This window comes from Anser anser, assembly GCF_964211835.1.
Source record: "Anser anser genome assembly, chromosome: 7".
In the NCBI taxonomy this organism is placed as follows: domain Eukaryota; kingdom Metazoa; phylum Chordata; class Aves; order Anseriformes; family Anatidae; genus Anser; species Anser anser.
In genome coordinates this window covers 14,778,568-14,805,179 of record NC_139727.1, presented here as the reverse complement: position 1 = coordinate 14,805,179, position 26,612 = coordinate 14,778,568, and the positions used below count along the sequence as shown (strand labels likewise).

Below are 26,612 nucleotides of genomic sequence, written 5' to 3'. Positions count from 1 at the left end.
TAACGCTTATGATAAAACAATGTAGTATTTTGTGAGGCACAATTAAAACTCAACACATTCCACAGCTCTGTAATGATGATTTGGTTATAAAAAATACAGAAATATTATTGACATATGACATATGAAATCCAGCATTTTAAACATTCAGTTTGCAATAGCTTTTTCCTGTTGTCTAGAAAAGTTAGCATTTCTTTTAAAAAGTAAAGTTCCAGTTTATTTTGGCAATTCATCCAATACTTTTGAAATTAGGAACCACACACTGGCTGAACAGCAGAATCAAAAGGTAAGTGCAAAGCTCAAGGCTACTGCCACATCACATATTCTGAACTGATTTTGAAAAGAGAGTCCTGCAGCTGCAGTGAGACGCTGCAGGAGCTCCTAGCATACCAAAGGTGGTGAAGGAGTTGACACGGATGAGGGCTGAGAGAGGCAGGGGACAGAAACCACCTAGAAGAGAAAGCTGCATCAGCTATGGAATTCGGTTTTGGATCAGTAAATTACACGATGAAAATTTTTGCTTTCAAGAACATTTCACAGTTGCAATACCAGGAAGGCCTTAGCACTGCTACACCCTTCTTCTGATAATTAAGGACATTCTACTCCTGGACCTTATCTTCACTGCATGTTTTGAGTGGTATACTAACAGAGCTAAGCAAAGCACACTCATGAGGTTATTACTCAACTTGCAATACTGTCCCGGGCAGTATGGGATCCAAGCAAAGACTCTCTATAACTAGAGAATTGTAAACAGCCAACAGAACTCTTGGATCATCCCATAGCTATTTGTTTTGGTGTCTTTCAGACTGTCAAGGCACAAAAACAGCTTCCCAATCACAGCAGTTTCCTGGTTCCACAAAATCAGCTGTTCAGTAACACTGGATTATTGGCAGAGACACCTAAGTATGTGGATTTCTCTGCTGCGACCTTATTGTGTCTCTAAGAGCTTCCAAGTGAACCCTTCCACTGCAACATATTTCCAGAAAGCCACTGAAATTATTCTTGAAGTGAAACTAAGTGAAATAAACTAAGCCACTGATGAGTAGTGAGTTAGGCATGAATATCACAGATCAACTTAAAATACAGTTGTGGTTCCTACTGGAAAGAAATGGAGTTGTAATTGAACAGACTTCTTCATTCAAAGTTAATTCACTGTTCTGAGACAGTGAGTTAACTCTGTATGGGTAACCGGATTATATTAAACACAGAACACTCAAGCCTACACACTGTGACAATCGCATTTCTATTCGGAAACATAAATGTGAATGACTATTATTACTGCAGACTAAAACTTTCAGTGGGGATTTGATTGATTCACACACAGCTTTCCTGAGAAACAATACGCAGGGACTTTATCGTAAGCATCATTTTGGAGACTGTTACCAATTCCATAGCATCGATTTGCAAGTTGCTACAGAGATCAAGTCAGACCCAAACCTCTGAAACAGACAGAGCCTTTATACTCACCCTTCTTTTCCACTCAAAAAAGAAAAAAGGAGGTGATGTCTGTACCACATCCCTCACAAAATGAAAGCTATTGGCTTCAGCACCCATTTAGAGGGCAGGATGCAACAGCTGCCAACCTTCGTGCCCAGCAGCAGACCTCAAAGGGGCTGGGTCACAGCACAGCCCAACGGGCACAGCGTGGCTCTAATGAACGGCTGGCAGAAGGCCTTACAAGCAGCTCTCTACATCCCACCTTGCTGTGGGACAAGGCAGCATTTAAGAACAGCACACGGAGTCCTGCTGCCAGGGCTGGAAAAGCAGGCTAAGGAAGATGGCATTGTAACATGCCACGAGTAAATCTGAGAGAAACTACAAGTGGGTATCCAAAGAACAGAGATGATTTTTGCTAGCTGTAATGAAACATACTTAACTTCATTTCAACTTCCATTAAAGAAAGAATACCACATGGCCTGAGGAAAAGGAGGAAGGAGTCTCAACAGTTCAATATAAGGCAATGTTTTATGAGAAGAAACAAGCCACCATACTTGCAAGACAGTATCAGTCCATTTAGACTTGCGGGCTCAGCGAAGAGTTATCTAGCAGCCTAGACATTTGTCTGAGGCAGTAATTTGCCTGCCTATTCCAGGAGGCCTGCAGGAGTTCTTAAAGCTCTTTATAGACATCTTAGATCTTTCCTGCCCTTGAGAATATATTTATCACTTTTCCTACCCTGCTCTTCAACTGCAACCTCAAATTTGTGCAGGTCTGTAAATAAGTGCTCTGAAGGTCAACCTGAATAATGCCGACCATTTCCAAGCCAACCTTCCTTTCCCACCTGGTAACAGCCACAGGGAAAGAGATATTTGTGCAGACTTTTTAGGGGAAGGTCTTAATCCAAAATACAGGTAGCTCAAGGATAAGTGTGGGTGACTTGGGAACAGGGGAGTCATTTGTTCTTCACAGACGATTATTGGCCATGAATCATTTACAAGGAGGATAATGAGACGCTGGAGAGACTGCTACTGAATTAAAAACGATGGTCAGGATCTTTATCCCTTTCCCCTTAATAAAATTGCATGGGATTTTCCCATACAGGAGAAACTACTGCTGGTAGTTGAGTTTTTAAATTTTGGAGATAAGACTAAAACATGTGGAGAACACACACACAGCTGGGGTGGGTTGGAAGAAAAGGCAGCAGAAAAGCAAACCTCTACCAAGACAGTGTTACTTCATTTTGTTACAAATACAGAATTGATTGCTAGGTGAAATATTCATTTTCAGGAAAATACTAGTTTTGCTAATGTGCACTGGGAAACCAAGACCAAAATAAGTTGTTTCGGGTAGTATGAATAAAATCTATTTTTTCCTATTTGTTGGGATGACAGGAATAAATTTTGCTTTGAGTCAGTTCAACAGTGAACTGCCCTTTCTCGTGAGCTGCCACATTCTCCTATCTCACCTACAAGATGACATCCTGAGCAAATTTCAGCACGTTTTTTTCTCTCCTTCCTACCCCTCACAATAAGTTTTCTCATGTCCAACATGTTCCCAAACTTGAACAAAAAGTTTACACCATGTTTTTTATTCCCCCTCTTGCTGAGCCATCAGCCTGTATCACAGGAGATGGGACCTGCTGGAAAGCAGCAATCAAGCTCACCCATATTGCTGCTACCAGAGGCGGTCAGTGGGTTGAAGGAGCTGTAATTCAGCTGTAAGCAAAGCCAATTAAGTCAATACTTGAACTTTTCCAAAATCAAGCTTTTTGTTTTAACTATTTGATAAGATTTAAGGAGAAGAAAAAAGGCTGAAATATCCAAGTTTTCCACAGACTAGAAATTTTATCTTTTGTTCAGCTGTGCACTTTACTAACAATGGTGTGAATTACAAAACATGGCTATCAACTCAATCACGAGTTATCAACTCCAGCCAAAGCAAAGCAATCAGTACATACTTGATCCAATATATTAGTCTGCTACTTGTAATCTTGTTAGTCTTACTTGTTGCAATCCAGCATCTTCCAAAGTACTTATCTGTAAATTTATACAGAATGGTTAAAAAATATATAAAATTTCTTCTGCTCTTCCATACCTTTTGAGAGAGAGGCAGACCTTTTCCATCTACTGTCATTAAAGCAGGTTTAAAAAAAAAAAATCTTTCTTAAGAGCTGTAGTTTGCCATACTTTTTGTTGTTCACCTTTGCAAGAATCTTACTTGGGAGCCAGGATGCCAAGAAATACCTGCATGCTTTAGCCCCCCCCTCTAAATGCCTTACCTCCAGTAAGTGACCCTTTACTGGGCTCAGCACAGAGCTCAAGACAACTAATGAAGCCCCTCTCACCAGCAACACATTAGGCTTTTAGTGCATGTCTGCCTATGCATAGGTAAAAAAAAAAGAGATTCTTACTATACAAAGCAAAAATAGACACTAAAAAACACAAAAAAATTCCACTGGGGGAGGGGGATCTTTTTTTTTCCCAAAAAAATATATTGTCATTTGGTTTCACAGAGACAGCAGTAAATAAGGCTACCACATAGATGCTCTGATGCATAGCTCACAGCAACCATGCAGATGAATAAGGAGTGGTTTTGAGCTAGGGAACGAAATCAGTATACAGTGGGTAACTCAGCTGATTTTGACTGACACTAAGTATGACAACATGCAACCCAAACCATGAAATCTTCATTCTTTATTCTATAATAACTTTAAAAGAGCTTCATGGATTTTTTTTTTCAGATTTAATAAAACTCCTAGAATGCTGAAATACAGTATGTGTGCAACAAGTTCCAGCTCAATGTGATTTTTTTATAGCAGGTTGTTAAAGCCCAGAAAATATGGGTTTATTGCAGAAATGCTGACACAAACATAAATGTAATAGAGAGAAGAACAGCACTGCTGTAATTTCTGATGCAATCCTATCAATATCAGTGGATGTCCATGGTTAAAGGTTGCACCAAGAATTTTACTTTTTATTTTCATTCACCTCTTCAAGGCAAATTTTTCTTAGACTTCTGAGAGATTTTGTGTCACTTACCTAGTTTTGTTAGACAGACCTATGAAACACCTCTTTGCTGATGGTGCGCTATTAACAGCAGATGACAAAACAATGAGTATTCTACGGTCAGCTAATGCAGAAGCTAAAATCCTTGGATAACAGTTATTCCAGGGACAGCCTTGCACACATGCTGACATTAAATTAAAAAGTGAATTTATTAGAACTTGAAAGAAATCTCAGGTGAGAAAAGATGAAGGGGATTCTGGCTCAGTTATACATGGATGATCTTCTAACTTGAAGCTAATGAACAAAAATAATCTCCAGAATTTCTCTGTTGCACAAACTCATAAAAATACTTCTTAAAACATATTCAACAGAAACAGCATGTTCACAGGAGGATATCAGCCATGTTTCTAAATGTGCTAAGAAGGGTCTAACAGCCACTCCTGAAAGGCTATGGAAGTTGCCCAATATCACTGCTCTTTCCCCCAGAGATTACCACAGAGCTGCTATGCCACCCACATCAAAGGCTCGTTTGTGGCAGAGGCGAGCTCCAGCCCACCACGTGTGGGGCAGACACAGGCTGCAGAAAGAGCTGGCTGTCGGGCTGCTGATCACCCACCACCTCCTGTGTGCGTCTGCAAGGTGCTGCTTTGGATCGGCTGCGCTAGGACAAAGTCAAGACATGATGTCATAGCCAAGGAGTCACAGAGATGTGAGAAAGCAGCCTCACAAGTCTGACCTGACCTGAACTGCAGCACTCCAAAGTTGGCTGAAACATACCTGAAAACGCTGATTTCTTTATCAAAAGTTCTTCAGCTGGTGCAGTTGCTCTCCAAATAGCTCACAACATGTGACATGCTCTCCTTACTTTGCCTGCCAGTTCCGAAAGATGCACACTAAATCCAGAACACGACAGTTATGCTAAGGAGACATGCCACTACTAGGAACATTGCTTAGTGGCCAGGTCAGAGCCACATCTGCAATATGCACTGGGTGCACTGCTACCCTGCTCAAGTGTGAGAAAAACATGTCAAGGGCTGTTCCTTCTCCATCACAAAACTCCCTGCCTCCCCTCCCCAGAAAGAGGAGCCCACACAACCACCAACAGCGCTCCAAATCTTTGTGATATAAGCATCCAACCACTCGAGAGCGGGTTGAGACCAGAGGATAATTTCAGCTGAGCTAAACATTCTTGCAGCAAAGTCTGATTAAACTAAACATTCTCTGATAACAGCTATATTGTGTGATATCTCATCAAAGACATAGCAGCTTAATTCTGTGTATTTCAAAGCAAATATAAATTGTTTGACTGAAGTAGGCAGAAATGAGACAGAGACAATCAACAGACCATTGGCAGAGCCAAAAGAGAAGGTCAGGTTGCTCAATTGCTTTTTCTGTTAGGTTGTACCGCCTACGAGTGAAAGATTATCTATATCCTAATGACAATTTTCTAAGCGAATGATGCCCTTTGTGGCTTTTAACCATTTGGGTTACTATCAGGTAAACCACAGTCGTACCTGTTCCAGTCATTTTTGCCTTTAACTTTTGCTACCACATTTCTGACCAAAAAATTACAACCTTCTTTGAAAGGGAGCGGTTAAAGAAAAATCCAGCTTTCAGCTGTACTCAGCTACTGCCATAAGCCAATTCTGTCACAATGACAGTTTTATTTCCAGCTTTTTCCATTGTTTTCCACTATTTACTGCAATAATAAATGTCCCTTACTGTCATTTTGATGCAGCAACCAGATTCATTACCATTCACCTATGCACAATCATCACAAATTGCCCACAATTATCTTTGCAGAATGAAGTTCAGCTGGAAGCAAGGGAAACCAAAGCCAAGGGGTGACTCAGTACCTCCCAAAGGATGCAGCCAGCCCAGCACCTGCAGGTCTCACAGGGAGCTTGGGGCAAGATGCCCAAAGCCAAAGTAGTCCAAAATGCCCTTTTTCTGAGGCCGAGTGATTTGACACTTGCTGCTTTCCACAAAGTTGCGTTCCCAAAATACAGACAGTACCAATTTTACCAAGGAGTAGCAGGTCCTAGAGAAATATTTTACATGAAAACACTGGGTTTCTTTGTTTCTTAGATACTTTTTGCTGTGCTCCTCTTCCAATTCCCCTTTACTTCACACACACGGAGTTTCAACAGTTTACATATGATGTTCGTTTCCTAAGCATTTAATTTCTGCAGCCTTTATCCACTTCCACCACCTGGCTGGAGGAAATTAAGCACAATGTCACTTTACCCTAGGCACTGAGTTTGGAGAGGCTGCCAGCATTACCCATACGCACTCACTCCCCACTCCTAGATTATGGCCAGAGATGAAAGCTGCGATATTCCTGCGTGCTTGCAAAGGACTCACCTGAGCTGAATCAATTCTACACTGCAAACACCAGCAGTGAGTGAAGGCAAAGGGAAAACAGAGTCAAAACCAATCCAAGCTTTCCTTCTCCTTAGACTTTAAAAAAAAAAAACTGCTCATGTAACATTCTTCTACAATTTTGAGTACACTTAGCTTCTCTCCCTTTTCTTTGCTTCATTTTAAATTCTTATATGCCTTATGCTGTATTTACACCAGATATTAGGGCAAATCACATCAGCTTATCTGTTGTGGAAGATTAATGCACAACCCTCTAAAGAAAGACCTTTTGAATTAGTTAAGGAGGGAATTTTTGAGACCTACCTTTCTTCATCTTCCTGCTCTTGACTCAATCTTAAGGTGTCATTTAGAAGTGTTGATTGTAACTTACAAGTACTCAGTGTTATTTGGCTGACAATTTCCCTTTATACTCTCTATTTATTTTTTTTAATTACCCTGGGAAACATTTTCCCCTTTGACTGATCCCTGCTGGTGAGTGCCTGGTCTTTTGCTCTGATCACATGGCCAAACTGGTTCAGTTTCCACCTTTTTACTAATGCCAACAGAGGTCTAGGCCAGGCCAAATTATTCCATTTCTTTCTAATGCAACTGCTAGTTTTCAGCTGTTAGAAGAGCCTCTGTAAATTCTCTGGAAGATATTTTATAGCCTTGAGCTCTTCATGACTTATACTGCAGGTTTCATGTCTAAGAAGAGCTGTTGATTATACCAGCACCCCAAGATCTAAAGTTTTCACACATGGTCGATTTTTGCTGTTAAGGCAATTTTTATCTAGTGTCTTCCGTCTTGTTTTGATATCTGTGAAGTAAGGGAATTGAATCATTCATTCAGATTTCTTCTCTTTGGTGTAAACTTCATGTATGAAGATTGCTCATTGCTGCTGTAGTTTTCTCTCCTCCTCCTGTGGGGATTCCTAAGTGATAGAAAATTGCAGGCTTGTCCCTTCTTATACTAGTTTTAGTCTGTTTTCTTTATCAAGATGACATCACTCGCAAGTTGTGCAAAGCATAAATAAATTAATTGAGAACAACTATGCCATCCCATTAGAGTTTAAGGGCTTCTGACAAAGACAAGAGAAGACATTCTGGGCTTACCTTAAGCAAGTACAGTTGCAAAAATGACACCACTGAGGATTATTTTCTTGTTTTTCTCTTACACTTTTGTTCAGAGGGCTTGTACACCTATCATGATGCTTTGCCAGCACTGTCCATTTTCAGCATGTCTCCTGCTCACTGAAGCCTGGGGAGCTATGGCACAGCCTCCCCTTTGATGCTCCATGTGTTTTCCAGGCAGTATGCTCCAGCTGTGGGTCTGTCCTTTGCTTCGCCTCTGTGTGAAATTTGTGCATCCTTCTGCAAGGCATTCATTTCTTTTAGACCTCAGCCAGTTCCGGAGGACTGAGATATGGCTGAGAGGAGTAATTCAGCCTGTAGTGGAGAGATTTTGTACTGGAGAGTCCCCTTCACAGGACTGGCATCACGGTTGATCACATCCCTGGCACCAGCTACCGATGCGACTGCCAGGTTATGCTGCCACTTTATCAAGCTGGTCCCTGCAATGTCCTCCATCACTTAGTATTATTTGGCAAACATCCTATTCTCTAAAGATGCTGATCTGCCACTTTTGAGTATATCTGCTCTTTCTGTGTTTTTTTTGTTTGTTTGTTTTCCCCAAGCACAGACAAATCTTCTAGCACCTTTTCTTCCCCACTTGCTGGTCTGCTAATAGTTTCTATACAGATTTTCTTCCCTGCCTATATCATTACAGAAGAATCATTATACACACGCGCACAAGACACATTCAAATACATCCCACCCCCAATAGTACTCCTGCAGATCCCTGAGATCAAAGAATTTTGGACTCAGTCACCCCCTTCTCTAGAAATAAACCCAGTCACGAGGGGATGGTAAGTAGGCAGCCATCCCAGGCATCCTCACTTTACTCCTTGATGCATCTGCAAAACATCTCAGCCCCCTGAGCTCTGCAAAGGCACCCAGCTTGAAGCACAAAGCAGCACCAGTAAGGCTGCAGGGCTTCCCCTGTTGGCCTACCTGTCCTCTGCCAAGGCTGCACCTCTGCAATTAAGCAAAATGAGCACAGCCTCATTTTTTTGTTACTTTTCCATGGAGCCCAGACTATACGAAACACTGTGCTATGCCGGTGTTGACTATGTCACAGTTTTGCTTCTATACAATTGAAATGAGATTGTTATGGACACGTGTTATGCTTGCCTCCGAAGATAGTATCAGGATATTTCATTCTATTATGCCCGATAGGAGTTGTAAAGGGCTTGTTATTGCAATATACATATCAAATCATAGCTAATAACTACCTGTCCAAAGAAACAAATACAACAAGATTATTACAGAAAGGAGAAACAAAAATATATTGAGAATGCCTGAAAAGAGGAATTATACTTACACAGTAAAACATGTACGAGGCAGCAGAACCTGCACTTACACATTTTCATGCCAAGGACTTCTGTTGGAGCTCAAGACTCTTGTTTTTTGCTGTCTCCTTCTCCCTCACAACTCTTTTCTTCTTCTCTGTATACGAGTTGCAGCAATGCTAGGATAATTGTTTTGCTGAAATAACTAGTTATGTTTACAAGCATCTTCCAGCTTATATCTAGTGCTCAGTTACCAACTGAACCTGAAGTTTGCTCAACTTTAGCTGGAGATGAAATGTGGAACAAAAAGGGGAAAAATGAGAAATTCCTATTAGTTGCTAGCCCAAAATACAGAAGCTATTTCTGGACTGAGAATAAACAGAGCACCTAAAGAAACCTACTTCCCAGTCAGCTACGAAGAGGCTGGCAGAAAACAAGGGAAGCCATCAGTCTCACAGCTTACTTTGCAGAGTGTCAATTGCTAACCATGCACAGCTGCAGCCCCAAGCCCACCAGGTGCCGCAGACACCATCAACACCAGGGAGCGAGCCCCAGGAGGACAGCAAGGATGGTAATGACCAAGGGAACAGCAAGAGGCAACTCTCATGGTTCGGTTTTGTGGCTTACGTACCCAGCTAATGACAGCATTGTCTAGTGCAATAAAATCAGCTAAGCATGGTAGCTTTCTCATCTAGTTTGTTTTTTTTTTTTATTTTTTCAAATTAAAGTTTTCATTTATTTTTGGTCATCTATTGTAAAGCTAAAACAAAGAGAATGAGAAAAAAACATAACTACTCCTGGACAGTGGTTTCCTTGTACAACTGACCATACTACAGGCAAACCTAGCTAAGATTCCAATGTGTTTCCTTATCACAACTGTGCAGACAGTTTGCCAAAGACAACTTTAATTTCCAATACAAATCCATACACTCCTGACATATTTATGAGGAGCATTCTTGTGATAATGCATCTCTACATTTATATTTTGCCCCACAAACTGTAGAGAATGATTATTAAAAAAAAATATCTAGCCTGCATTTCTGCTTGAAATCTGATTCTCCGCAATGGAAATAGTTCTTTGAAAAAGCAAAGCAGAGGTGGATGTCTGTGATATTCTCTGCTCTCCTATTTTTAGCTCTTTAAAATGTTTTCTTGTGGGGATATGGCTGGAAAGATGTGGGTACAACTCAAACAGCAGATCTTCAATAATGGAAAAAACAGATAAAAGAAATTGGGGATCTTATATAATGAATAAAACTATTTTTCTACTAAATAGCTCTTCCCTATTGAGAAGCTTTTATCATCTTAACCCATGTTATTGTAACTAGGATTTCAGAGATATTTTTCCAACTTGCTTTGTTTATATGAACACTAGCTGAATGGCAGTAGATCCAGATAAATCTCAGGCTTGCTGCCATAAGTGGATTAACTTCACTAATTACTTATCAATTTTTCTTTTACCTAATTTCTTACCCTAGCATGCAGTGATTCCCCTAATACACACAATGTGGCCTTTAACTGTCAAATCACAAGCACATGGAAAAAAAACATTTGATAAATCTGAACACTGTCCATAAGAACACCGGGCAGAAAATGAATTGACCCATCAACTTGCCCACTCTACCCCCTCCACTGTAGGCAAGAAGCCATGAGGACCCACCTTCTGGAAATACATTTTTCAAGATAACACAACTCAGGAGAGACATATCAACATGGACTCCAAAATAAAGGAAAAAGAACTGCAGCCCCTAAAGATGCTGCAGTGGGCTGCTGCTTCACTGCAGCTTTATCCCTCTGCCCCCTGGACTACGTGGGAGCTAAAAGGCAGAGGTGCTGGGCCTGGGGTGTGCACCCCTCTCCCAGTTTAGAAGGCCACCAACATATGATAGGGTGGCCTGTCCCACTTGGAAAGGGCAGATGGCTGCCTAGAGACATTGCACTTCACCTTTTATAATCATTTCTTTCAAATGAATAGCCTGAATATGCATAATCAGGTATTTGAGCTCTGATATGTGTGATGATAGGATTAATCACTTGGCTGATGAATTGGGCAAAGTGAGAGCTTGCCTGATAGCAAAGCTACTTTTTAGAGCTGGCTATATCCTTGGTCACCTTTACTGCTGTTCTCCAAGTATAATTTAGATGTCTCAGACACTGTTTGAGCTAGGGATTATATGCAAAGTTCACATTGTTCAGCAGTAGTGTGGTGGATGAGAAAAGGCTGAGTCTCTCCATCAGCTCATAGGATGTGACAAAGACCCTGGATTATCACAGCCAATTAGTTAAAAAGCTGGAGGGCACTACTTGCACCTGAGCAGCTGTACAAGCTGGAGTCACCTCAGTAGCTAAAAATGATCAATGAGAGAAACACTTTCCTTTTCACTCCACTATGCTTACCACCCAGTCATCTGTTTGCAGGGCAGGAATGCTTTGGTGGCCATACAAGGGTGCTCTACAAACACCATTACCTCTCTTCTAAACTGACCTATATAAACTGCTGTGGAGGGAAGAAAAAAAAAATACTCAAAAAAAACCCAAACCACCAAAAACCCTTAGCATGAAGAATATAGACAAATTTACAAATGTTAAGTTCAAAATGTAACATAGCTTTTCCTTAATACTTAACAAACACAAAGCTTACCTTTTCAGCTTAACAAACCTAAACAAATGAAGTACATATCGGACATTTTGAAAGGCTGCACTGAATATCCACCATCATTACCAAAAATCATGGTCCTACTCGATTTTTAGTAGAAAAACATTTATGTCAGAAACATCTGAAATCTGCATTAGAGAGCAGGAGCTACTATGTGTTTATTACTCAGAAGTGTTCCAAGGTTTTAGTCTACATTCATTATGTATCGGTTTACTCAAACTTGATCCTAGCATTGTTATTTCGTCAGTATAAATGTTCTTTTCCTTTTGAGATATTAATGATTTCTGGCTGGTCATTTATTTTAGAACTATGACTTCCTCTTTTGTTTGTGCATTTCTGTCATAAAAAAATTACTTAGTGATTTCTGAGAACTGTAAGGTCATTTTGATGGTTTGTGTTTTCTTTAGAAATTGTAAGGGGACACGAGAAATGTGGAAGGCAACTTTCACACAAGTTAGTTAAGTATAAAGCTTGAGTACAGTTGCTAAGCAAGGCTTCCTCTACAGAAAAAAAAAAAGTAAAGAACAAAAAGAATAGGAAATCAAGTACTTGGGGAATAAAGCAGTTGTTCTCAGCATGCAGAGAGGCTATCAGAGTAGATCAAAACCAGGATTGTGAGTAACTAGGCACAATGGGCAGCTGTCTGGTTTGCATTTTGGTAGCTCCCAGGAGCTAAGCCAGCTTTATTTAAATATAAATATATATATTAAAAATGTATATATATATACACACACACATATATACTGCTAGCACAGGTAGTTATTTACACAGCCTTAACTGCCCTGGACAGCCTCTCTGCAGACAGGCAAGAAGAAGCAGCTGTCCTGTGATTTAGGGGTGGAGAAGTTGCCAGCTCCAGAAGAATCGCACGCCGGTCAGATGTGGAGAAATGTTTTGCTCGGCTTCTGTCCATACTCGTAATACCGGAGTACCTGCTTTCTGCCCACTTGCTCTCTTGGCAAGCCTCTGACACAAGGGAAGGCAGGAGTAGCACAGCAGAATCACGAGGAAGGTGTCGCACTGGGCACCTGCCCTTCCCTGCCGACAGCCTTGTCCTTGCACAGCCCCGAAGGCTGTGGGGCAACTCTTCGCAGCTGGAGAAGCTGAATGCCCCTGGACAGCCCATGTTAAATATGCTGCAAAGAATCACTACCCTGAGAGCTTAAAAGAAAGGAGAGAAAAATCACTGCTTACAGCCTGTAAAATGTTAGGCCCAAGCTCAATATATTTTTGAAATAAGATTTCTCAAATCCCGCAAGTCTGTATTTTGGTCAGCTCTTATACCCTGGCCTTTTCTTTTCACCTGCAGACACTATCTCACAGAAGCCAGCCAAGAAAAGCAGCAGACAGAAACGTTACTTCTTTTGTTTAGAAGCGCTATACTTTCCAATAACTCGTTTATTGATCACAGTAGTAGTGAATGTTTGTCTATCCTCGAGAAGAGACAACACCAGCAGAGAAATCCTCACAAAATGATTAATGAAATAATAGAGTCGTTTAGCTAAAGCTACAGCAACTCAGAATATTTACATGCAGCCACAAGATGAATGTACCCTTCTTTACAAGACTCGTTTAGCTTGGCTGTAACACTGTGATCCCACGAATCCCAAGTTTGATAAATTAACATCCAGATCACAATCCACAGCGAAAAGGATTTGAAACAGCAGCAAGGGGCCAGGTACTAAACATAAATCAGCCTAGTTTCTTGGGCTTCAGGAGCCAATGTGTGCTAGACAGAAACCTTGCCATTAGTAAATGACTTGAGCTGAGAATAGTGTACACCATTATCCAGCACCCAAAACACCATTTACATGTTTAGGTAAACCAGGATTTCCATTATGCAGCATTTTACAGATACCTCGCGTGCATGAAGTTACAAAAGTCACAGGCCAGGGCAGGTGAAGAACAGAACGAAGACTAACAGTTTACGGATTTATCTTTTAAAATGAACAAAGCACTCCAGGGAATATTTTTTCTCCCTGGCAGAAGAGCAGTGCAGTTTTGCACATAGCAGTGAACGCAGACAGAAGGGCTCCAAGTCCTCCTCTCTGCAGAAGCAGCACAGCAGCGCAGCGCAGAGGAGGGAGGTGTTGCCTCTGCCTCACTGCTGCCTTGGCTTCAGGGGTGTCTGCTGGAACTCTTGAAGGAGTTCCCATTTCAGATTTGTATCACAAATGAATAAATGGAAGGAGCTGAACTCTCAGAAGCTGTATAGTAATTTCCTTCTTCTTTACCCCTAACAGGTCAGTTCACACTAAAGCGTAGTAAGAGCACACATTTCCCTATTTATAATATTCATTTTTGCATTCTTTCATTTTCAGACCCCTTCCAATGTTTGTAGCTTTATGATTCTGTCCCTTTTCCATTTAGGCATCTCTCTACCATGTTTTAAATGGGACCTTTCCAAAGTAAAGTCATACTCTGTGCAAGTATTACTCTCTCTCTCAAATGTTTTTCAAGCTCACAAAAGAACTAACTTTATTATCTAATCAGAAAATGTAACTGAACCTGAGTTCATTTGGTTCTACTGTATACCTACCTAGTTTCTCTTACCATGATCAAGTCCCTTGGATAACGTTCTACATAAAAGCATCTACAACATAGTATCAGCTAATATATGAATAACGTGATTGAAATCCTTTTTTGCCAAATAGTGGAAGGAGACAAAGTTTTCCCCATTCTCAGCCAACCATGCTATCGTTTAGTGCTACTGGAGTTAGGTCACCGTATTGCATCAATGCTTAGATTTTCAGGTATTCTTTATTCCCCCTGTGCTGAGAGGTTTTTTTATGTATGAAACCTGTGAGAAACCCATGAATGAACGGTATCTGTTGACAAACTATTAAAACATTAGGAACTAACGTAAACACAACTTTACTACTAAACAAAACTTTTTACTTCACGATATTTCCATTTCAGTCCAGGAGATCATAGGGATCTTATGCATTTGTTTGCCCCCATCCCCTCCCTTTCAACGTTTACTTTTTAAACTTTTTACCTTCAGTCAGTCAGAATTACCTCCCCTGAACAGACATTTGTACTAAAGGATGGTAGGATTTTATTTATTTTAAAATAATCACCCTTTGTTCCATTTGCTGCTTATGCAATACAAAATTGCATCCACTGCACACACAGCTTCACATCGTTGAGTGTTATCTGTAATTGTACATTTTGCTACCTCAGCATCTCCAGTAAAAACATGCTCCCTAAATCATATTTATATATACGAGTCACAGCGCAATGAAGGAAGAAAGTGTCTGTACTTTAAAAATTATCTTTAGAACTTTGTTGGAAAGAATACCCAGAGTGTAACATTCCTCCATACCTCTATGATTCAGTAATGTAGCCTGGCCGTAAATTAATTCTTAATGGTATTTTGCTAAATTGAAAAAAAGACAGTTCCATTACTACAGCCCATAACCTAAATCTCTTGATACAAAATGACTTCACATTCAGTTATAAAGAACTGAAAGACAACAGTTAAGCTTTAAAACGGGAATATATTTGGAAGATAACCCATTAGAATAGTAGCACTGATAATGTTGAAAGGAATCAGCTTGAAAAACCCTTCTGCACACAACTGGTGGTACCTACATATTTGGTCTGCAGAAATTCATTTATGGCAAGTACCATTGTATTTTGTAATTTAAAATATATTTGTATGAAGATATGAAGCACTGTTGCAACTAGATTAGCCTAAGAGGGTTGTTCCATACATATCCTTTCCTAGCATTAAAGAGTAGCAGATGTGATATATGGAAGTGTTTATCTGAGATTTTGCTAAATTACCACCACCATTAATCTACTTCTTTGCACCTTCTGACAACAGACAAACATACCTCTTGAGGAAAAGACGGCAGGGTGACAGGGAAGAAACTATACACTGCATTCATATTTGTCTTGCCTTTCCTTCCAGAAATAGCGCACTAACTGCTGTGAGCTGGTCATTAATGGGTAACTGCCAGTATTTTCAACATGCCTATGCATTTTAGAGCCAAGCTTGAAATGGCTTGTGTCTGGTCCATGGTTTAAAACTTGCTAAGATCAGCTGCAATCACATACAGTATTCTGAAAACTTAAGGTGGTACAAACAAACAAAACAAGAAGATAGCGAACTCAGATACCTGTGGCATAGTACTATATGCTCAGGAGAGGTCAGAGACAAATCAGATTACACATTAATCATCTCAGCAGGTTACACTGAATCCCCATGCCTTAAAATGAATGTCTTGCCAAAAGAGCAATATAGCATTGGATCTGTTTTACTTTTCAGCTGAACAGGGCAGCTACACCAACTGGAATATGCCAGGAGAGATCAGAAAGGGCAGGAAACAAATCATCAAGGGGCCAGGGGTGGGGGCTCAGCCATTGTCAGAAACTAGGCCAACATCACACTATGACAGGTAGCAGAGGAGACACTTGGTGCTACCAATAACCATGAAGACGTAAGTCCCTCCTCGGTCCTAGGTAGGTCGAGGTTGATCAGAATGGTACAAATAGAAAGCATCTCTGCAGAAGTGACCACAACATGGTTAAAGGCAATCCCCTGCAGGAGTAATGAAAATAAAATAAATAAATAAATAAATAAAAAACCACAAATGATGCACAATTTCCAGAAGGCAGATTACCCCAAAATGAAGACACATATTAAAAAGCAGTTAGAAACAATGTTTAAGAGATTTGAAAGCTGGGAGGCAGTGGCAATGACTGCTGGCAGTGGCGATGACTGCTGAAGGGCAGCATGCTGGAGTCACCAGGCCATGGCCTGAGAAATGCTGAGAACAGGCAGAGGGAAGCCCAAGTAGCTGAACAGCACAGTAAGGGATTATTAGAAGCAAGATGACAGGCTTAAAAAAACTGTCCAAATCAAGAGAATTAAAAGGATTCTAATCTCTGGTACATTAAATGTGAAAACACAGTGAGACAGAAACTCCATGAAGTGGCTAAGCAAAAAGCAACCAGTATTACTAAATCCTTTTCTGTCAGAAGCATCCAAGGTCTCATATGAAGACTAAAAATTGACCAGGACACAAAAGAGCACTCAAGGGACAGGGGGTGCCACAGGAAAGGCTGACCAAATATTTTTGTTATTATGTTCATCCTGGAAGAAACTGGAGAGATCTGTCTGGAATTGAAGTGACTGCAGGATCAGATGTAGAGCGAAGTGGACAAAACGAACAACAAAACCACTAGCACTAAGAGATATTCACTCACCTCAGTATTCAGATGAAGCCAAACCTACAAAAGCTGATTTGCTAAGTCAGTAGCCCACTTGCTTAAATCACCTTGCTACATACCAGAATGTGTCAGCTCTATAACAAATGAGACCAGTTTAGAATCAAAGAAATCACAAACCTATTATGTACTAAGAAAACCGTAGCAACTGTGATACAGGTTAAAGCTAGCGGACACCCAAATAAATATGACCACAACGCAAGTTTTTACTACGGTCTTTTCAAAGGAAAGCGCAGCTCCATAAAGCTAAGCTCTGCTGGGTGGTCAACAGGCATGTGAAAAAAGTGAACAGCTTGATATAGCCTGCCTTCATTAATCTGAATGGTAGGTGTGAAACAAGAAGGACTGTCACTGCACACAGTGAATATAAAAAGTTGTAGAACTCCCTAAGAAAATAATTGGTAGATGCTAAAAGCTTACAAAGGTTCAAGTCTATAGAAAATGCACCCAATGTGGGCTGGTAAATAGAGCAAAACCATATCCAGCTCAGAATGTCCCCAGAGATTCAAGAAGCTGAAGGCTGGAAATATGTGTTTACTTGCCATGTTTTCACTCATCCTTGCATATCTACTTACGACCACTGTTGCAGATGAGATAGTGAGCACAATAGAGCTTGCTTTGAACCCTGTAAGGACAAGCTTATCCTCTGGAATTAAAAGAGCTGAGCTGGCAGTGAGACACACAAGTCAAACCCAGAAAGCACAGTGAACCATCCAGAGCTTCCTTTGGTGGAAGGAAGTTGGGCTTATTGCTGGGCTCTCAGTGCTGTGCACTCTCACGGTCAGTGTGGGACTGAAACAACAGCTAGTCATCCCTGCAGCATTGGCCCTAACGCTGCTCTAAGTCCAGCCTGCAAAGGCATAAAATAACACAGCCTTGACATTTACACATAAATGAAGCTCCAAGTTTATTTTGTGCTTCTCCCCTTTGAAAGAAGACCCGTTAAAACATTTTGGAGTCCATTAGAGAGCAGATCCCATAACCTCAGTATATTGATCGAAATCTTGTTGAAAAAGAAGTGCATGGGCATTAAACTTTTAGAATAAAATTTCATTTAAAAATGCAGAGTGAGAAAACCTTGTTAGAATGCAATTTGTATGCAAATAAGTAAAAGCAAAAGGAACCTTAAACTAGTATTCATAATTAGAGTTAGGACTGTTATCATAATTCCAATTAAATTGCAAAGATCATGAACACAAATAAGCTCATTCCCTACATTACCACCCTTTTCTAGTTATTTAGGAAGTCTTTATTAATAAAAATTGAAGCAAATAACAGTTGCACATGGACTTGGCCACAAAGGGTAGAAAAAAACTTTAAAGAAATCAGCTAGCTCTTTCTATGGTGATAATGACAAATATGGATCCTGCTCCCTTCCAAGAGATTAGGTCTTATATTGCCTGCAAAGCTGTTTTGTAGGTTGGTTGTATTTTTTTTTTTTCCTTAGGGTTGAGGGGAAGGGTTTGCAATAGTGTTTCCACTTTTGCATGTCAACAGTAGGAAATGAGGAGTAGTTAAAAATTGTTTAAATTCCTGTTTATGCCCCAGACCTGACGGTAAGCTGGGGTAAGAATCAAAGCCACATAAGCCACAGTAAGAATCAAAACTAAGCCACATTAAGAGTCAAAGTAAACCAGGTCTCATGTTCTGGCAAGTTTTTGCCTCTTTCAGGGCACTAATAACTGTGGTTGCACTGAATGATCCCCACCACTTAACATTTTCTATCCCTGCCAGTTCAGGATCAGGAAAGGGAAATTACAAGGGTTAGTCATTGTCTGGTGTGGAATAGAAAAGATGTTGCCTGCTTGCCTTGAATTCTTCACTGTTTAGAAGAATACAGGCCTTCTCTTTTTCAAAGATATATTTTAAAGTTATCAAATATTAATGAATTACACAATCATATTTCAACACTTTGTAGGTGAAGTGTACAATCAAGTTCAAGAACAAAAAATAATTTAAAAAGTAAACAATCTCAAAAAGATAAATGATTACCTCCTTGTTAGTAAAGATCCACATTTCACTTCTGCCTGGATAGTTTTCTCCGAAGCCATGGACATAATCATGTCAAAACAGATCAGATAGAGAACAGAATGGCCATGTCACACGTGAGTTACCTCAGTTACCTTTCTCTACTTTTCATTTCTAATAAGGCAAGCACAGTAGTTTCACATGGGAAGTATCACATGCAAAGATTAAACAAAATATTGCAACTAGAAGAGGAAAGAGTTATGTAGAATTTAAAGCCAGCTAGAATTTTAAAGAATAGGCAAAAAACTGTGTAGAAAAGTAGAATACGCTACTGCTGTACAACAGTGACTAGCGTTGCTTTTAAAGGAGTAAGAAAAAAGAAACAAAACCAAAACAAGCAAAAAAACTAGCAATTGCCTAGCTCCAGAGGCAGCTCAGTTGATAAGCCATAAAATAAACATATATCTATACAGAGAGATATATAAACACATATGAGTCAGTTTACAAAGATCTTCTCAGAATTGCTCTTGACCAAAGTAAAGACAACAGTACTGTCATGCAAGAAGATAGGAGGTCTACTGAAACACATCTGAGTGACAGAAAATCGGCATAAATATCCCTTTTTTGTTTGAAGGACGTTAAAAAAAAAAATCAAGTTGCAATTAAAAAAAAAAAGATATTTCAAATTTATTTTATTTTCTAGAAGCATCAAGAGCAAATCTCTGGCAATGCTGTAGAGTACATCCTGGAGTCTCCAGGCACTGCACAGAAATGAGCCGTTGATTAAACCCCCTCGATGCAGGCAGCAAAGCAGGCTTTCTTTCAATAGGTGAAGAAGCTGATATGGAGAAAGGCACAGGCCAGACTTGTGGTTGAGTACCTAAAGGACTTCATATGTCATTAACTCCAGCGACTTGCATCATCACCAGCAACTGCTCAGGACCTTTGTGGAGCCCAGCGGCATCAGGACCAGTGCCCATGCGTTCACAAGGGAGCATGGGGTTTAAGTGACCTCTTCAAGGTTACATACATCTGCCTCCCAGATCTGCTTTAGTCACAGGACCCATCTTGCTACAATTTCCAGAATATAAATGAAACACACGTCAAATATCCTAATGGTTTTACTGGCTCTCTTGCCAAATGCATTTGATGGTCAAGAATTCCCTAGAGGGACCTTTTTCTTTTCTGTATAACGGGGATGAATAAAACCTTGTCTTTATTTCAGGAGTTCTCTTTACACAGGGACTGATGGGGGGCCCCACACAAGCTTTTAGGAGTTGTTCGTAAAATAGGAATAAACTAGTTAAGAAAATATTTGGGACAACAATCTAGAAATAGCAAAGCCTACATAAGGTACACTATTATCTGAAGGCAACTGTGCTAAGCAACTCTGTATAGAGATCCCATAAAAAGGATCAGAGCATTCAGCTTTGTTTTTCAGGGGAAGCAAATTTAAAGCTGCCCTACCAAACGCAATAGATGATTGAAGAACTGTTATTGCTTTTTTAATTCCCAGCTTTGTATCCACAAAACTGATTTTTAATATAGCCCTGCATAAACAAAAATGAATTCTAAATTAACACCAATGGCTTTTTAAAGTGCTTTAGAGAGATCATTTTGGTGAACTGCTTTGCTGCTGCTAGAAGTAGTGTCAAAAATTAAAATGTTACTTGTTTTATTTTTCCCATAGATGGAACACTTTGTTCTAGAAACATCATTTTGAAGACCACTTGTACTATACGTGACCTTGTCTTTGAGGCTTTACTGGCAAATAATTTTATGCCACCTAGCTAAGTCTTATTATATCGTAATTATGCTGTCACATAGGATCTCAAATGAAATTAACGAAATACTATTAACCCAAGACAAGAACTGTGGGACCCAGCAGAATGCTCCCTGTGAGCATTTGCTTTTACTATTAAGCCTTATCGCTTAAACTCCTATATAAATCATCTAAATAAATAAATAAAATCAAGGAAATTAGGTTCAATATACAAATGTTTTGATTAAATGCTGTCCTCAGTTTCAGATTTTTCCCTAAAAGCTCATCACATTTCTCTATAGCCAAGAAAGTAATTAATGGAAACTAGTGGAAAAGAAAAATAGAGAAGATAAATTAGGAAGGAAAAGAATGAAAGCACAGTTCTGTCTTCCTGATTGGTCTCAGACAAATAGGAGAAAAACTTACTCAAATACAATGAAGCTCTTCTTGAGACTTACATAAATAAAAGCTGTAGAACATAATTATCCGTAGAAAACTGAAAGCACCAAATATTGATAGTCTGATTTGATCGCTACCAAGAGGAAGATGCAGAAACTGCAAATCAGGGATGATCTTTTCAGGACTCGGTTCCAAAGTCAGAGCTGTTATTAAGGGGCAATTATTTGGACTCCCTTGATTCTTTCCACTGCTCCACACTCACAGACCAAGTCTTTGTAGGATGCACCCCATCAGGTCTCCCTCACTGAGAAGCACCTGTTATTTTCCTATACTGATTGCACAAAGATGTGAATAACCAGACAAGCAATAGCTATGAAGATGCCCCACGTACACAAAATGGCACCTTTCCTGTGTACACAACTAGCTTTGAGCAAGGGGAAGAGTACTGGCTTTCCACCACACACTGCAGCCAGATTCACTTAAACCTCATTAAACACATCCATTTAAAAATGACAGAGCATAGTTACAAAATAGCTCAAATCGCAGTTGCTCAAGACTAAACCATCAACCACTACACCAAGGAACTACCTAGCTAGCAGCTGGTAGCAGCAGACCCCATCACTCAGAGCTCTTGTTCATCAGCCCCATCGCTGACATCTCAGTCTCTCACACTCCAGAGGACAGATGCACAGTGAGCACACATTTCTCCGTGCACATAATCAAATACACACTGAGCTTCTGATGTGGCTTAGATAAATTCCTTACGTACAGGTAAGGGACTTCCCTCTCTCCCAGCAGGAGCAGCATGCTGCCCCATCACATTACACAATGGAAAGACTCAGCAGCCGCTCCCAGTCACACCAGGATGGTGTATTCCTGGGACAATGGTAACAACAAATCTAAAAGAGAATGTAAAGAAAGCTAGTGAGGTAGTGCAGTCTGACTGAGGCTAGGTAGCTGTTAAGTCCAAGCAATTCGACCTGCTTTCCTTTGTGTTGCTGCATTCAGTTAGGCGATAAAAATAATTTCCTTTAAGTGCACAACTTGAAAATGACTTCAAAAATAGTCAGCCTAAAAACATTTCCTTGAAGGAACTGTTCTTAAATGCTACCCTGTGCAAATGTTGATAAAAGTTTTAGCAAATGAGTACTATGAAAATTTTAATTGTTCCCTGAAGAGTTGCTAAATTTTAAGATTAAATTCAAGTCACTGCAGAGTGAAATGCCGGAGCTGTAAATTTTGCCTAAGGGTTGAAGCTCCACAGCGTCTTCACCCTGGAAGAGAGACACAAACAGCCACAACGACTCTACCTTCCTGAAGAAGAAAATGGGAATAGCCCTGCTGAGAGGAAAAAAATCATCAAAGCTACCACTAAGGACCTCTCAAGTTCACCAGCCTCTCTCTGCTACAGATTAAAAGCCCAGTATGCATGCTAAATCTCTTCAGTTGCACCACATGTTAAATAATAGTGGATTTTTGCTCTGAAAAGACCTCTGATTTTACAAACTATGCTCTACACACATGAACTGTATTCATCCCTGATACTACCGTTAATTGAACCAGATTAAGATTGACCAGCTATATCAGACCGATTTAATAGTTGTCTCTATAGAAACACGATACTGACAGTGTCAGTGTATTAAGCCAGTCTGAATTTGGGACATGGCCTCTTACAGTGCATCAGAGCTTACATTGTGCTTGGCAGGCAGGTTTTTTCCATCGGACAGGAACACGCTTCTCATCCTTGGCATCACAGATTGCACTCTTCAACATACATCAATGCTAGCTGCAATGCCAGTTGGTGCTGCAACCAACCTTTTAAAGCTGAGAGCTCCCAATCCATGTCTCTTTTTCACTCTATGCATGCACGCGTACTTGTATGACTGTGTGTTTATTAACACGTAATTGACCACTGAATTAAGCGAGCAGCTGTTGTATTTTCACCAATGCGAGAAACTGAGTGGCCAGAGAAAATTACCAAAACCTGCCAGTCTTGATGCTAAGGCAGCAAAAATATCCAAAAGGTTTTTTCAACTAATGGACTGAACTATCTAGTGTCAATGACACGGGCACAATTCAGAAAACAAGCACCCAAATAAATTAATTTCTGGTACTCTAAGAAACAGGAAATCTTTATAGCCAGTCATAGGGAATTAAAAACAACGATTAAAGCGATCCAAGACTGAGACCAACACTTTATGAAAAAGAGCTACTTGTCCAGGAACTTCTTATCCAGCAAAGAAAATGTGCCTGGAAACCCCTGCTCTGGGACTAAGGGTGTCCTTATCTTTTTTCCTTTTTATCCTGCTAGCCCTCTCCTCACTCCACCAGATCTCCAGTCCTGACTCACAGAACAAGCCCACCAGGGGTGTTCCAATTGCAACTCATCCTTTCTTTAGCCACGGAACAGAGAAAGAGCGTGGTTCTGGCCCTTGTCACCAGCTTCTATCAAGGGAAGCAGCAGGACCACTTCCAAATGCTGTAATAACAGTATTTCCACCCTGCAGCAAGCAGGGCTCAGGGGTGGTAACGTTCCCAAGAGTTAAGTGCTACATTGGAAACTAACTGGAAAACTAGAAAAGTTGTGTCCCTTGTTTGACTGACCTGATCCTGGGGACACAATCTGGCTTTCAGTTCTTAATTTACGTGTGTGTGTGTGTGTATATACGTATTTTTAATCAGTGTTAACTGCTGAAACACATCAGGATTCACAATACTTCATTTCCCGATGCCATCTATCTCGATTTCAGGAAGTTTCAGAAGGATTTGACACCTCATAGGAATTCTGTAACCAGCTTCAGATTAGATGCCTAATTATCAAGCCAGCCGTGCAACACACTTTCTGTAGGATACAAGTGGCCCATTCAGGCAATCACTCATCACACACAGATTGTATTTTTCACTTACCACATTGAAATTGTAATTCTAAATCTCAGGCCTGCTCCCACCATCTGTGAGCAAAGTCCTATCTGTGCTGGGAAGAATTGCTGTGGGAGCAGTGCATGATATTTTGCTTTTTACAATGCTACAAAAACTTTCAAAGTAGAACATTAACAATTTTCATATATCTTTTAGATATTTTCTGAACACTTATTTCATTATGTTCCTGTACAGAAAAGACATTTCTAGAGCATTCAAAGACTTGTCCTAGGAGTGCAGGAAAAAGCTTTAGGTTGTAGTTCAACCTCCACTGTACAAATGTAGGTTTTGAAAATCTTATTTACGAATATGTAGCATTCACATCACCAGCTAGAAAAATCTCTGTTGCTCAGCTGTTAAGCGTTCTCCAGCATTTCTTGAAACTGAGCAAAACATGATGAAAAACTGCATATACTGCAAGTGTGACTTTATACAACAAGAACCCAAGGTTTGTTTCAGAAGAATTTGAGACTAACTGTTCCAAGAGATGTTTGCCATTTAATTCATTTGAAGGGATAATGCAATACTGTCTTAAATTCATATGCATGGCCTGCTGACTGAACCCTACCGTCTAATTGCACCATAAGGTAATGAAGAGCGCATTACGCTCACACTAGCATATACACTAAGAATATTGAGCTATTTCTTAGTTTTCACATTTTTATGCAACAACATTTGTGTTCTCAAAGACGGTTGCAAATGACATCTAGAGTGAAATGGGGTTTAAATTCATCTTTTGTTTCACAGCAGCTTTCTGTGATGAAGCCCCATCTCCACAGCAGGACTCTCATGTCTCTCCCCTCCACCTTTCTTTTTAAATGCAGTTTCAGGCATTAATTCATCTACAGTAAAGACATCAGTTTGTGATCTGAAGACAAATCTCTGGACAGAAGAAGGAAAGTTGTCTTTAAAAAAAATCACTTCTTGTACCACTCAGATACCAAATGTCCCAGCGTTGGTCCAGCATGGATGTAAACTAACAGAGCTGCAGAGAAATGCAGTCCTACAATGCAGTCCTCATCCAGCAGTGATGCTCAGAAGAATGACATCCCTCACTGGGACATCTGCATTACCATTATCCCATTTAACAGTGACTCAGAGAGTATTTATTACAACATCTCTTTGAGCACACATTCAAGTACAATTTTTTTAAAAGATTAAAAAAAAAAATAAAAGGAGGGAGGGAGGTAAAGCAAAGGGAAATTTGAGGCTTTCTCTTTCAGCAAGTTCCATCTTCAGCCCTGCTAAACAGTACCTATTCATTCAGAATGGAAAAAAGTGACCATCAGTTGATCAACAGCTAAAAAACTATCTCTAATATTTCAGAACCACACAATGGACTTCCACCAGCTGGCAAAATGGTCATATTCAAAGGCCTTGAAGCTTACAGACATTGAAAGGTAAGCGAGAACTGCTAAAGCTATAAGAAGAGGACTTCAAAATCATAAAACTGCAAGACACCCATACTTCTCTAAGCTATCTTTGTGCTCAAAGCTTTAAGAGCAGCAGGCGGCTCCTCAGCTCCTGGAAGGATCTGGTCCAGCACGCGTCAGAGGAGTGCTCTTCAAATCATCTTTGTAATGATCGACAGTTAAGAAGTAAGTGCCCTCCTTTTCCACTTAAGATGTGAGTTTAGAAAACATATTTAGCTAGTACTTAACAAAGTGAACTGAAATTTTCCCTAACAGCTGATAGAAAGATTATAAATTCATTTCTACTATGCCCCTTGCTCCCTAGACATAAGTGTAAATATATAACATGACTGTGAGGTTACACTGCAAGGTTTCGTTCTCTATTTTGAAGATAAAATTAATTTTATTTGTAGCCTCTAATGGGATCTCGAAAATGTAGTCGGAAGTTAAATTTTCCTTACATAGTTACTAAGCAACAGGCTTTTACCTAGGCTGAGTGATCGCTTCATACAGGACTTTTCCTCTTCAACTTCCTGACGTTTTCAGCAAATAACCCAGATGAAGGTAAAACCCCTCTTTCTCCTCTTTCAGTTGGCACCTCATATTATTTCATGGTGTTTAGAACACACGAGATCTTCCAATGAGTCTTATTGTCCCTACTTTAAATATTTAAAAGATTCTGGCAGCTTTCCCAAACAGCAGCATCCATTTCAGCCTGCAAAGCACATTCCCAGGCAGCATCTAATGACAAGGCTCCTCTGAAGCCACTGATCCAAATTAAAGGGACACTTGGAGGTAACTCCTGAGGAAATCAGAGAATAAACATTGCCTAGCCTCTCAAAAGAGTGATTCACCCTTAGGGCACAGCTGCCTGTACAATAATTAAAGCAAAGATTTTGCTTAACACCCTCCATGATCCCAGACTTCAGGCAGCTGTGCACAAGAACTGCATTCAACCACATTCAGCCTTCTCTAACTTCAGTGTTGAACAACTTGGGGACATTCAAAGTGCTATGCTGGAGCAGGGATGAAGATGCTCAGCCATGGACA

At 40.1% G+C, this 26,612-nt stretch overlaps 1 protein-coding gene and 1 long non-coding RNA gene across 10 annotated transcripts in view; both read right to left on the bottom strand.

The window, feature by feature from the left end:
* Window positions 1-26,612, bottom strand: part of LOC310902998 (uncharacterized protein) — a 409,793-nt gene that overhangs the window by 176,059 nt on the left and 207,122 nt on the right. For 7 of the 9 annotated variants that reach the window (XR_014587193.1, XR_014587194.1, XR_014587195.1 and 4 more), the window contains one exon: window positions 388-447. The exons of 1 other annotated variant lie outside the window; for it this stretch is intronic. Coding sequence is in view for 2 of the 8 variants with exons in the window: in XM_083845494.1 (XP_083701620.1) it covers window positions 388-447 (60 nt within the window). In the remaining 6 variants the exon portion in view is untranslated. Of the gene's footprint in view, window positions 1-387; window positions 448-26,612 lie in introns of those variants that run through there. One more of the 9 variants, XR_014587199.1, reaches the window with a different exon arrangement.
* On the bottom strand, window positions 3,487-9,884 carry LOC310903005. The gene is made up of 3 exons (XR_014587222.1): window positions 9,244-9,884; window positions 7,917-8,249; window positions 3,487-7,735 (listed from the first exon to the last, which is right to left on the bottom strand). It is a non-coding gene; the product is annotated as an uncharacterized lncRNA (long non-coding RNA).